The sequence below is a fragment of the Miniopterus natalensis genome, chromosome 7 (genome assembly GCF_054644295.1).
Source record: "Miniopterus natalensis isolate mMinNat1 chromosome 7, mMinNat1.hap1, whole genome shotgun sequence".
NCBI classification, from domain to species: Eukaryota; Metazoa; Chordata; class Mammalia; order Chiroptera; family Miniopteridae; genus Miniopterus; species Miniopterus natalensis.
Genome location: NC_142087.1, coordinates 14,534,270 through 14,547,417, shown reverse-complemented (window position 1 = coordinate 14,547,417; position 13,148 = coordinate 14,534,270). Strand labels below are relative to the sequence as shown.

General features: G+C 39.0%; 1 protein-coding gene across 4 annotated transcripts in view; it reads left to right on the top strand.

The window, feature by feature from the left end:
* Window positions 1-13,148, top strand: part of TPX2 (TPX2 microtubule nucleation factor) — a 45,485-nt gene that overhangs the window by 17,661 nt on the left and 14,676 nt on the right. For all 4 annotated transcript variants that reach the window (XM_016200617.2, XM_016200613.2, XM_016200614.2 and 1 more), the window contains 7 exons: window positions 2,121-2,247; window positions 5,625-5,753; window positions 6,618-6,746; window positions 8,738-8,859; window positions 9,776-9,927; window positions 10,976-11,144; window positions 12,477-12,618. In XM_016200617.2, the coding sequence (XP_016056103.2) occupies window positions 2,121-2,247; window positions 5,625-5,753; window positions 6,618-6,746; window positions 8,738-8,859; window positions 9,776-9,927; window positions 10,976-11,144; window positions 12,477-12,618 (970 nt within the window). The remainder of the gene's footprint in view (window positions 1-2,120; window positions 2,248-5,624; window positions 5,754-6,617; window positions 6,747-8,737; window positions 8,860-9,775; window positions 9,928-10,975; window positions 11,145-12,476; window positions 12,619-13,148) is intronic.

Genomic DNA, 13,148 nt, shown 5'->3' with positions numbered 1-13,148 from the left:
TTACTAAATCTGTAGAATATTGTCTATTGATCAAAATAACAGGCATTCTTTAAGAGGTCAGAAATCCTTGAAAATGATTCTTTTTTTTGAAGTCATAGCTATATTTAGATATAATTAACACATATAATTCACCTACTTAAAGTGTACATTTCCTTGTTTTTTATAGTATTTTCATAGAGCAGTGTGCAACCCTCACTACAGTAAATTTATATTGATTTTTTAAATATTTTTTTGTTTTTTATTTTATAGATTTCCATTCTGATTTTTATTTTCTTTCTACTTTGGGCTCAATATGCTCTTTTGTTTGTTTGTTTTTTTCTTAAGGTGGCAGCTAAAGTCATTGATATAAGATCTTTCTTCTTTTTTAATGTGTTTACTGATGTAAATTTCCCCCTAAGTACTACTTTAGTGCAGTGATTTTCAACCTTTTTCATCTCATGGCACACACAAACTAATTACTAAAATTCTGCGGCGTACCAAAAATTTTTTTCCTGATCTGATAAAAATTTAAAAAAAGGTATAATTTTGATTGATTGACAAAAAAATAATAATAATAGTAATTATCTGCCCTTTTTGCTCCAAAGTGACTTTTTAAAAAATCAGGTGCCTATACTTGTATATAAGGATTTCTGGTGCCAAGAATTAACCAGTCAGATGCAGTTCCATCTGCATCTGTATATTTATGGTTCAAGACAGGGCATTCACACCGGAGGGCTATTGTTGTGTTGGCTGTTGTCATTTTTTTATTTGGCAACCTGAGGGCAAAGAGGTCAGTGTCCCTGACTAGATAGACAAGTATTGCATGTTTTATTATTTTTTTAATTAATTAATTGTTTTAATATATCTTTATTGACTTCAGAGAGAGGAAAAGAGAGGGAGAGAGAGATAGAAACATCAATGATAAGAGAGTCATTGATCGAGCCCGCAACCCAGGCATGTGCCCTGACCGGGAATCGAACCCCAATCTCCTGGATCCCAGGTCGACTCTCAACTGCTGAACCACGCCTGACCGGGCAGTATTGCATGTTTTAAAAGTTCTTGCTGCACACTTATTGAAAGTCATTGCTTTAATGGCATCCCACAAGTTTGACAGATTGTGTTTTCATTTTCATTCCATTCAAAATAAGCTGCCTCCAGCATGCCCCCTACCGGGGATTGAGCAACCTGGGCACAGGAATTGACCTGGCAACCTTTTGGTGCACAGTGCCCAACCAATTGAGCCACATTAGCCAGGGCCCTTCAAAATTCTTTTAATTTCCCTTTTGATATTATCTTTTGACTCATTTTATAAAATTGAGATATAGTTGACATGTAACATTGTACAAGTTCAAGAAGTACAACTTGATTTGATACATTGACATATTGCAATGTGATCAACAATCCACCAATCTTACTCAGATTTCCCATTTCACTTGTATTCATTTTTGTTTATGTGTATTAAGTTCTATGCAGTTTTATTACCTGTATAGTATTGTGGATCTACCATCACAGTCAAGATATTAAACAGTTATAATATCACAAGAGGCCTTGCGTTGCCCTTTTATAACTACACTCAGTTCCCTCTTGCTACTTCTCTTCAATTAATTTTTATTTATTTATTTATTTACTATTTTAAATGTATTTTTGCCCTACCAGTTTGGCTCAGTGATCAGAGCGTTGGCCTGCAGATTGAAGGGTCCCAGTTTCGATTCTGGCCAAGGGCATGTACTTTGGTTGCAGGCTTGATCTCCGGCCCTGGTTAGGGCTTATGTGGAAGGCAACCAGTGGATGTGTTGTCTCTCACATCTGTGTCTCTGTCTCTGTCCCTCTCTTTCTCTCCCTCCCTCACCCCTTCTCCCCCGCCCTTCTCTGAAAAGCAATGGAAAAAAATATCCTTGGCCAAGGATTTAAAATAATGATAATAAAATAAAATATGTTTTCATTGTTTTTTTTTTAGAGAGAGAGAGATAGAAACATTGATCAGCTGCCTCCTGCACACCCTGTACTGGGGATTGAGACCTCAACCCCGGTTATGTGCCCTGACCTGGAATTGAACTGAGATCTCCTGGTCCATGGGTCAATGCTCAACCACTGAGCCATGCTGGCCGGGCAGGTACTGACTAGTTTTTACTCTCCTGCAGTTGACAACACTTACTACAAAGAGTCAGAAAAAGAAAATCTGGTGCAACAGTCCATTCCCTCAAATGCTTGTTCTGCCCTGGAAGTCAAGGGAACCACCTCAAGAAATACTCCATCCCAGCCTCAGAGGTAAGACTGTTTCAGGATCAAAAGTAATAGTTATATTAATGATCTTCAAAGACTAGTTACTGGACAGAGCATCTAATAGGTGTGTCATATTTTATTAGACTGTTTATATTACTTTATTTAATCTTCATAACATTTATGAGTTGTAGGTGATACATTTCACTTATGGATAAGGGTTCAGAGGTACTAAGTTGCTTGTCCATGGTAACTATATTTCAGAGCCAGGATTCAAACTGATCAGTTTGGTTTCAAAACCCTTGCTGTTGGTACCACCAACATGGGTTGCAATTTTACATTTATTTTTATGGCTATTCGACAGATTTTTTTTACCCTGTTGTAAATAAACTTTCTAAGGGCAACTGTCATGTATCCCTAGTGCTTAACATTGTTTGGCTGCTGCAGAAGTGGAATAAATACTTGATGAATAAACAAGTGGACAGGTAGGTAGGTTAACCCACAATCTTGTACTAGCGGTCTCAGAGCTTTCATCATCAAAGAATTAACCACCCACCCAGGGTTTAAATTGCAAGACTGTTTATTGCTTTGTACTTTGATGTCACCTAGAATATCCTCACGGAAGAGGAATGGCAGAGTATTTATAATATTATTTCTCAGAAGTAATGACATTACCCTTTGTAAAAAGAGTATCACTTATGCTGGCATAAGGGTATCACTTTTGAGGATGGTATCACACAAGCTTATACTAATCTTTTTCTGGTAAAGATGCTGTTTTTAATCAAAGAATTCTATGAAATCTCAACCAGGTAGGTATATATCGCAGGAATCTGAAGAGATTGCTATCGGTTGATTCTGTGGTTTCTGTTCCGTTTAGATTGTGAAGTAGGGCTATGGAAAAGAGACCCAGTGTCCTATAGACTCCTTCAGAATCCAAGAAAGTGTTAGTGCCTTGGCTTCTCTGTTTTGTATACATACATGATTACTAAAATTGTTCCTCATCCTGACTGAATTCTAGAATGCTTTTTGGAAATGATGGTATGACAGGAAGATAGCTGCTGTCAGTGTCAGAAGACCTGCCTGAATGTTTTTTGTTTTTTTTTAAAGCATGTATCCTCTACTATCAAAACCTCAGTTTATTGAGAATAAAAGAGCTAATTGTAAGAAAGGTCCAAATAAGATAATGTGTACTTTGTAAATGATACTGCATTATGAAAATGCATAAGCCCTGGCCGGTGTGACTCAGTGGTTAGAGCGTGTGTGTGTGTGTGTGTGTGTGTGTCCCGCACCGAAGGGCCTTGGGTTCGATTTCCAGTCAAGGCACATACCTAGGTTTCAGGTTCTATCCCCAGCCCTGACTGGGGCACGTGCAGGAGGCAACCAATTGACGTGTCTTTCTCATATTGATGTTCCTTTCTCTCTCTCTACCTCTCTCCCCACCCCTTCCTCCCTCCCACTCTCCCTAAAATTCAATGGAAAAAATATCCTCCAGTTAGGATAACAAAACAAAAAAAAGAAAATGCATAATAAGAGGTAAAATATTAGTGCCATTATCTTAGGTCTTAGATTTATCTTAGTCCAGAGATGCCTAGTCTAGAGAGGATCAACATATGGAATAGGATGGTATGGGCAATCACACAAATTCCCTGCTATGTTGTTTTCACATGGTTTAGGTGGGTAGGCTGAAAGGTGGCCAAAGCTCCTTTGACACAGAAGGTAAGAGCCAACAAGTCTGTAGTAAAAATTTTTCCATGGAAATGTTGCTTTACGAGTGAGACCAGTGGAATCAAATAGAAACTCACTTTCCCATTATGGATATGGTATATGACAAAGAGAGTACTGCAGACCAGTGGGGAAAGTGTTTTTTTTTAATCTTCCCTTCATTAAATACTTGGACAATGGATATCCAAATAGAACAAAATGAAACTTGGCCCCTACCTCACTCTATATAAAACAGTTCTAGGTAGATTATACGTCTATATGTGAAAGCTAAAACTCGTATAATATAGGAGAACATAGTTCTGACCTTAGAATAGGGAAAGATTTTTTGAGCAGGATACAAACAGAAAGGCACTGACAATGGGAAGGGGGAGTTGATGCATTTGAGCACCTCTATCTAATCAAATGATACTATAAAGAGCAAAAAGCCAACCCCCATAGTGGGAAAAGATATCTGTAACATAAAATTTACAAAGGACTCGTGGTATATAAAGAATCTCTACTAATCAGTTAGAAAAGGACTGGCAACCCGCAGAAAGCAAGCAAGATACCTGGACTGAGCAATAAAGAGAAGGACAACCAAGTGGCCAGTAAGTGAAAGGTGCTCGGTCTCAGTGGTAATCAGGGAAAAGCAAATTAAAACCACAGTGAAGCTCTCATACCAGCCAATACGGCTAAAATGAAATCATCTGGCAACACCTAGTATTCAGGAGAATGTGAGCAATGCAGAGTCTTAGAAACTTTCCAGGGTAAATATAAATTGTTACAAGCACTTTGGAAAAACAACTTTAGTTGTTTTAACCAATGTCCTGTGACCCAGCAATCTTACGACTTAAGATATCCAACAGCAATGTGTACCTCTGCACCAGGAGACATGAGAATCAACAGTAGACTGGATAATAGTGGCGCATTCCTGCAATAAATGCAGCATTGAAAACAGTGAATTAAAGCTGCGTGAATCAATGTGGTTGAAGCTCACAAACATGATACTGAGTGACATAAACCAGACAAAAAAGAATACTTGCAGCAGTCTGATTACATTATATAAAGGTTTATTTTTTTGTTTCTTTCCTTAATGTACCATGTTTGTGGCATGCATGTTTATATGGTAAAATGCTAAAGAAAGAGTAATGATTACTATGAGATAAGTCAAGATAGCAGCTGCTTCCAGTGTTCTGTTTCTTAGCCTCGGTCGTGATTTCATGAGATTTCACTTTGTAATCATTTAACTTAATTTTTGTTTTCTGCACTTTTTGGTATGTGTTATAGTTTAACAAAAAAGGGGTGTGTGGTCAAAAGAAAGAGGAGAAAATAAATACTATGGTCAGTTTCCAGGAGATCTGATCCCTAATTTCAGTTCTGACAGCAGTTAGCTACGTAACAGTGTCGATAAAGACACCTTATCTTTTTTGACTTACCTATGAAAGGAGAGAATTCTGCTGGGTTATTGCTAGTGCCTTAAAAAAAAAAATCTCAGCTTTATTGAAGTCTAATTTACAAACACCAGTGCATTTAAGTAGCAATATTTTATGATGAAATTTTAAAAACTATCAGTAAGACAAGAGATTAAATTTTTAGAATTGAAATAATGCCACTAAACTTTTTATAGCCCTTTGTAGTTTGACATACTTTTACATTTTTGAAGAATATTTACATATCTGTAGTAGATAAATTCAGATAAACTTTTGTCAATTCCTCTACCGTAGACGATCTGTTAGACTCTCTGCTCAGAAAGATTTGGCACAGAAAGAAAAACACCATGTGAAAACGAAAGCCAAGAGATGCGCTACTCCTGTAATCATCAGTGAAACTCCACCCTCCAAAAGAATGAAAGTGTAAGTAGCCACAGCTTCTGTCAGTGGGCATAGGTTTTACCTGTTTGCTCCTATGGTTAATAGCAAGCAGAATATATGGTGCTCTTATTTTTATCAGTTAGGAATGCATTTTACCTGTTCAGCTAGAGTGGTTTACAGAATAGTTAGTTATTTGCTTCACAGAAGTTTGCTGTTGGCTTAGGTTCAGTGACTCAACAATGACAGGGCAGCATCTCTGAGTCTTAACATTTATTTCTTGCTTGTTGCTCAAGATGGCTGCTCTGTGTCTTAGCTTCTTCCTTGTGCTTGTTGCCTTGTTGCCACAAGATAGCGGCTATACCTCTAGGTATCACACTCATGTTTAAGAGAAGAAGGAAGCAAAGGAAGAGGGGCAGCAACCATATCATGAAAGTGAAATATTTTCCAGAAACTCATTATATCTCAGTTGCCCAACTGTGTGATGGATCCCTCCTAGTTGCAGTAGAGGCTGTTGATGCAAATACAATACTTTTCCTTTGCATATTGTTGCCCCAAACAAAATTGGAGTTCTGTTAATAAGAAAGAATGGAATAGATATTGGGAAGGCAACCAGCTGCCTGACATTTGTGCATTTGATGATGAGCAGTTGGAATCCCTCCTACCCTCTTGAGCCATCACTGGACAACTGTTGTCTTGACTTCTATTGGTTTTCTTAAAGTTTACCCCTTATAGCCACTGGTATAGATGATCTGATGATACTAGTGGAAGAATCTTATGGTTGAGGAAGCATGCTCGTTGTCTTAAAGAGAGAAAATTTAAGTCATGTGTGGTAGATCTGGGGAGGGGGCTAGAGCAGGGCATACTTTAGGGAATTAAGAGGATTTTTTTTGTACTTTTGAACTCAAGTTCTGACCATCAAAAGAAGCCCGAAGTAGAGGAAGATGGCAGTGTTCATCAGGATACTTCTGGAAACAATGACTCTTCCCCAGAGAAAGCCAAGGGCAGACATACTGTGCCTTGTATACCACCTGCAAGGTATGCTTCTTTCCTGAATTTAAACAGAGTCAACAGAGTAAAATTACAAATGGGTACATACATCTCCAGTCTGTGTGGTGTGCATGGAGCTTGGGAAACTCCTGAGGCTATAACCATGGTGAGGTGAATTGTTTTATATCCCAGTGGATGTCCAAGTCTTTAAACTTTGGGAAAAATATATTATTAAAGCATATTAAAGAAATACAAAAGGAAAAAGTAAAGGTTCTTACTACGTAAATTGAACGTTTTTATCCTGCCAAGCTCCCTTCTGGCCCTTCAAGTAAAACACGTATTTCACAGTCAGTGTATAAACTGCCTTTGCATTTGCTTCATTCGCTCACCAGGAGACTTTGATTTATTTTTTGGTACTATTAAATCTTCACGTTTATCCACTTTTGATAGATTGTTAATATTCTCTCATATTTAAACATTTTCTGTTGAAAATGCAGCTTCCAACTTTTTATTATTGTAAGTAGTCAGTGAACATCTTTATAGTCAGAGCTTTTTCTTTTGAGCAGTCTCCTCAATGACTAGTTTTATGGCTGTTGATATTTATTGCCAATTTTATTTCTGAACCGAATGTATGAATTTATAGTGCTATCAGCTTTGAATATTTTTATTTCCTTGACTCATCTGCATTGAATTTTTTTTTTACTTTAAACAAGTGTTCCCGCCGTGGCTGGTGCCACTCAGTGTGTTGAGTGTCGTCCCGTGCACTGAGAGGTGCCGGTTTGATTCCTGGGCAGGGCACATACCCAGGTTGTGGGTTTGAACCCTGGTCAGGGTGCGTACAGGAAGCAACTGACTGATGCTTCTCTTTCACGTTGATGTTTCTCTCTCTCCCTCCTTCCCTCCCTCCCTCTCCTCCCTTCCTCTCTAAAAAGAATCAATAAAAAATGTTCCACATTTAATTGCTATATTGTTGATGGCATTCAATTATTTTAATTTGTATTTACCTGATTGTTGACAACATTGTATTACTGTTATTATAACATCTTTTCCATATTTCCTCTTGGGTGAATTTTCTGTTTCCTTTTCTGTTTATTACTAAGAATGGCTATTCTAACTGGAACTTTTACCATGTGTCAAGTATTCAGAAACATTATCTGATTTAATAGTCACAAATATTCTGTGAAGATGAGTAAGTATATTCCTCATTTTACAGTAGAGAAACTTGAGGCCCAGAGAGATTAAATCATTTTCTCAGGATCACATAGGCAGAAAATGAAATGACAGGGCTATGGGATTTGAACACTTTGACTTTACTCCTACGTCTATCCTCTTTGTCATAGTATATGTTCTTTATATATTATTAGCCTTTGGCCATATTTGTTGCAAATATTTTCCCTATTCTACTGGCATTTTAATTTTAGTTTTCCATCATCATCATCATCATCATTATTATTGTTGTTGTTGTTGTTGTTGTTATTTTCTAATCCTCACCCGAGAATATTTTTTCCATTGGTTTTTTTTTTTTTTTTAGAGAGAGTAGAGGGGAGGAAGGGAGACAGAAAGAGAGAGACATCCATGCGACAGAGACACATGGATTGGTTGCCTCCCGCATGTGCGCTGACCAGGGCCGGGGATTGAGCCTGCAACTGAGGTATGTGCCTTTGACTGGGAATTGAACTCAGGACCCTTTGGTCCGAGGGCTGATGCTCTAACCACTGAGAAAACTGGCCAGGGCTAATTTTAGTTTTTCTTGTGGCATAAAGTTAATCCACATGTAGTCCAATTTGTGGATCTTTTGTAATATCTTCTAGTCTGTTTTAGCTATTTTCTGAAAATTTGTTCAATATTTTGGTATAAATTGTGCATCTGGGTTTTTTTTCAGATTATCTAATTAAGTCAATATCGCTCTATTAGGTAATAGTTTTTGTTTGGATGATTATTTTATCACAGGTTAAAAATCTAATCTGTATAATGCCTTTAGATTATTTTGAATCATTGAGCCTCTCCTCTCTTATCTCCTTTATTGATTTACCCTTTAGGCAGAAGGTTCTAAAAAGTACTGAGGAGCAAGAGTTGGAGAAGAGCATAAAAATGCAGCAGGAGGTGGCGGAGATGCGGAGGAAGAATGAAGCGTTCAAGAAGCTGGCTCTCGCAGGAGCAGGTCAGCTCGGCTGTGTTGAGCCTGCTTTATGAGGGTGCTTCTCATAATCGTGGCAGGGCTGTTTAAGTCTATGGCAAAAAAGGCTTTCTTGTGAGTTGGCATAAAATAATGTGATTATGTAGCAGGCTGGGCATCGCAGTGATCGTTCCCTAGAATATTTTACGTACCCTGCCCTTTCTTAGGGTGTGCTGTCCCTTTGTCTCTAACTGTAGGAGGCACACCCATCTTTTGAGGCCTTTTCCCATGAGGACTCCTTCGTTTCAAGGAGAATCTATTTCTTTCTCTTTCGTCCTAGTTCTTTTTCTTTGTATTGGCAAAAAAAGGGACTCGGGGTAAGACAGAAGATAAAACAATTGGGCAGGCCAGTTGTTTTCCCATTTTATCCTGGCCGAGGAAAAGAAAGCGGAATGAATTCAGCTGTGGCTGTGGGGGAAAAGTATGAGTGAGGGAGCTGAAGGGGTCAGAGTTTTGCGTTGCTCTGGCGTAGTTTTTCGTGGAGTTGAAGCTTTAAAGCCCTGCTTACTGGGTTGAAGAAAGCACCCCTGGAGTTATAGGCTTTCCCTCTTAGCGATGTTTACTTAAATGTGTTTTTAAAGATGTTTGAGAGCTTTGCCTGTCATAAACATTCCAGTGCCTCTGTGTCTTCATACCTGTTTATGGCCACACCTGGGAGATGGGATTTTTCTCCCTGTGCTACCTCTTTACAGTTTGCATCTGACCAAAAGGCCTCAAACTCAGCAGTGAATAAGGCACATGTATTAGTGTTCTTGGGACTGTTTAAAATGTTTGGTTATATGTAAAGAGCAAACAAAGTAGATCCATGGTAACAGAAAGACCGAAGAGTGGATAAAAGGGGATTTACCACTGTTCTCTCTTCTTAGTGTTACCTGTGTGTTTTACTCTGCTCCTCACTTAGGACAACCTGTCAAGAAACCAGTAAGCCAGGTAACCAAATCGGTCAACTTCCACTTCCGCACAGATGAGCGAATCAAACAACAGCCTAAGAGCCAGGAGGAGTATAAGGAAGTGAACTTTTCATCTGAGCTGCGAAAGCATCCTCCATCTCCTGTGAGTTGATGGGCTAAGTGAACACTCCTTTTACGAATTCAGTGAGAATTTCAGCTGTAGCATTTGTGGTCACCGCTTACAATAATGTAATTGAATTAAGATCTAAATCCTCACTTTACCCCATTAGCTCTGTGATTTTGGATAGATCACTGTCTCTCTTGGAACCATCTTACCAAGTTGCTGTGGAAAATGAATTGAGAATATACATAAAACACATAGAAGTATGGGTGGCAAATTATAAGCACAGGCTTGTTACAGCTTGTGCTGTTATGAAATTCTTGAAAAAAGTCTTTCTTGCAAAGCTCTGTACAAACTATAACAGCATTTAATGGGAAAAATGGGGTTGGGGCAGACCACTCAAATCCTATGCATTTTTGTTAGCAGAGCACGAACAAAAACAGTAACAATCCTAAATAAAAATTCTGGCACTAAGAATCTCTACTTGCAATTTCAATCACCATCATTTGTTGAAGGCAATCTTTCAGTTTTAAACCCTGAGTGTGCTTCTTTCTTTGAGATGTAGGTTCCGGAAGAGTTTTGTTTTCAAACAGAGACCAGTTTAATCAAAATCAGTCATCCAAGGAGTTGGCTTCTTCATCAATCAGTTTTTGGGAATGGTGTGTATGAGGCTGATTCAGAGAGCTGCCTGACCTGATCCACTCCCAGAAGCCTAATACATTTTTTTAATGGGATTGGGATAGGGTGCCTTTTCTTTTTTTTTTTTTTTTTGGTTCCTCCTAATTGTAAGAAGATTTGCTCTTGATTGTTTCAAAACATTAACATATTTGTGAAAAATCACTTTATGTACTATTGTAGAGCAGTGTACTAATTGCTAGATTCTTTCTTCCCTTTTTTCCCCCAAAGATGGCTTCTTTTTTTTTTCAAAGACAGGAATAGACTAACCCGTGCTCAAGGACTGACAGACTTGAGAGTAATAATCGTGGTTTTACACAGGCCCTTTTTCTTTTGATTCTTTCTGTTGAATATGTGACTTGTGGTAGATCTGAGCTTCCATAACGTTTCATTTGGGGAACAACTTTCTCTACAGGCCAGAGTGGCTAAGGGATGCACCATTATAAAGCCTTTCAACCTGTCCCAAGGAAAGAAAAGAAAATTTGATGAAACATCTCCATATGTACCTATTGCACAGCAGGTCGAAGCCTTCTATAAAAGAACCCCTAACAGATATCACTTGAGGAGCAAGAAGGATGATATTAGTAAGTTTCTTACCGATATCCTAGCTGGCTGGAGGCTCCCCTAGAATCCTTTTGCTTACATCTTAGATGCAAATTTGCCTTTAGTTGAAATCCTAGTTTTTGAACGAAAGTATCGCACGTGCTTATATGCAGACTACTAATGTATTGTTGAGCATTTCTTTCTTTTCTTTTTTTTAATATATCTTTATTGATTTCAGAGGAAGGGAGAGAGAGAGAGAGAGAGAGAGAAACATTAATGATGAGAGAGTCATCACTCATCAGCTGCCTCCTGCACACCCCCTGCTGGGAATTGAGCACACAACCCGGGCATGTGCCCTGACCAGAAATTGAACCTCTGTCTCCTGGATCATAGGTTGGTGTTCAACTGCTGAGCCACGCCAGCTGGGCAAAGGCTGGCTTCTTTATAAAAGAAATAGATTTGGTTTCTACCTCCTTATGTAATAGGTCTAAATTAGACGACTCATTCTGTACAATTATGAATAAAATTGACACAGTTGCCCCTGACCTGGCAAATCAATATTTTCTGTGAGTGGTAGTGATGGTCTTTTTTAAAAAAAATTTTTTATTGAATTTATTGGGTAATATTGGGTGATAGTCTTAACATTGATGCTTCGACATTTTTTTTTTTTAATGTTTACATTTGCTCATTTTTATTTTTTTATTATTTTTTAAATATATCTTTATTGATTTCAGAGAGAGGAAAGGAGAGGGAGAGAGAGATAGAAACATCAATGATGAGAGAGTCATTGATTGGCTGCAGCCCACAACCCGGGGATGTGCCCTGACCGGGAATCGAACCCCCGATCGCCTGGATCGTAGGTCAACGCTTAACCACCGAGCCATGCCCGGCCGGGCTCGACATAGTTTTTTTACTTTCTCCATTTGACTTTCTGGGTGAGGTAGTCTTGCTATATATGCTTTTAGGGAGTTTATAATATTGGGACTTATTACTTGGTCTTTAGAAAGGCCTTATTTTTAAAGCTGGAATAAGTAAAATTCTTACTTGTCAATAACAAGCAAAATAGTTGGCACTGCCAATAGAAAGGCAGTTTACGCCTGTGCTGTGATAAGGAATTCATCAGACTTGGGTGGTTTAAGTTCAGAAGATAATAGTAGAGTTTACTCAAAGGCTACCTTCCTCATACCCTGCAATAAAGAGTGATGGGGAACAAGGGACTGCATGTGTGTTAGGTTGACTGATGTGAACTGAGGTGAGTGTGGAGGGCCAGCCACTCTGTGATGGGGTATCTCTGGGCTGCCAAGGTGAGTCAGCACCTATAGGTAAATGGGGTTTGGGGGAGCTAGGTGAATGCCTCTGATCTCGGTTTACAGATCTGTTACCCTCCAAACCTGCTGTGGCCAAGATTTCCAGAGACCCACAGACTCCTGTGTTGCAAACTAAACAGCGCACAAGGCCTGTGACCTGCAAAAGTGCAGCGGATCAGGAGGCTGAGGAGCTGGAGAAACTACAGCAGTAAGTACCACTGGCAGTATTTGAGGAAGAGTTCCAAGAACCTCCCTACTCTCTTTTCAGGTCTGTAAGGGTACAGTTGCTATTTTTTCATACCTTGGGAATTTATGGCATTTGAGTTACCAGCTCTGAAGGCTGTGCCCCCCTGCCTTTGATTAAAGGTTTGAAAGTGGGAATATGGAGATGTCCTGGAGTGTGAACTGGTAACATGTAATGCAGAGGTTGGGGTGGTAGAACTTACTATTGATTCCAATTAGAAAGTGTCCTCTGAGGTTAGTTTAGGGAGATCCTACTCTTTCATGGCTGCCCAAGGGATTGTCCAAGGGAGGAAATTGCAACTTAATGTGGTTAGCACTGGAGTTTGTCTCCTGGGTCCTCCTCCATTTCTTTTGAGAAGGGGGAACTTCCTCTGTGAAGGGAAACCCTCTTCTCTAAAGTGGTGGAGATGTTAGGACTTTCTTACAGATTCTTTGCCCTAGAGGTAGAGGTGATGATTATGGAGAGAAATTTTTCTCTGCATGGTGGCTAAGCTT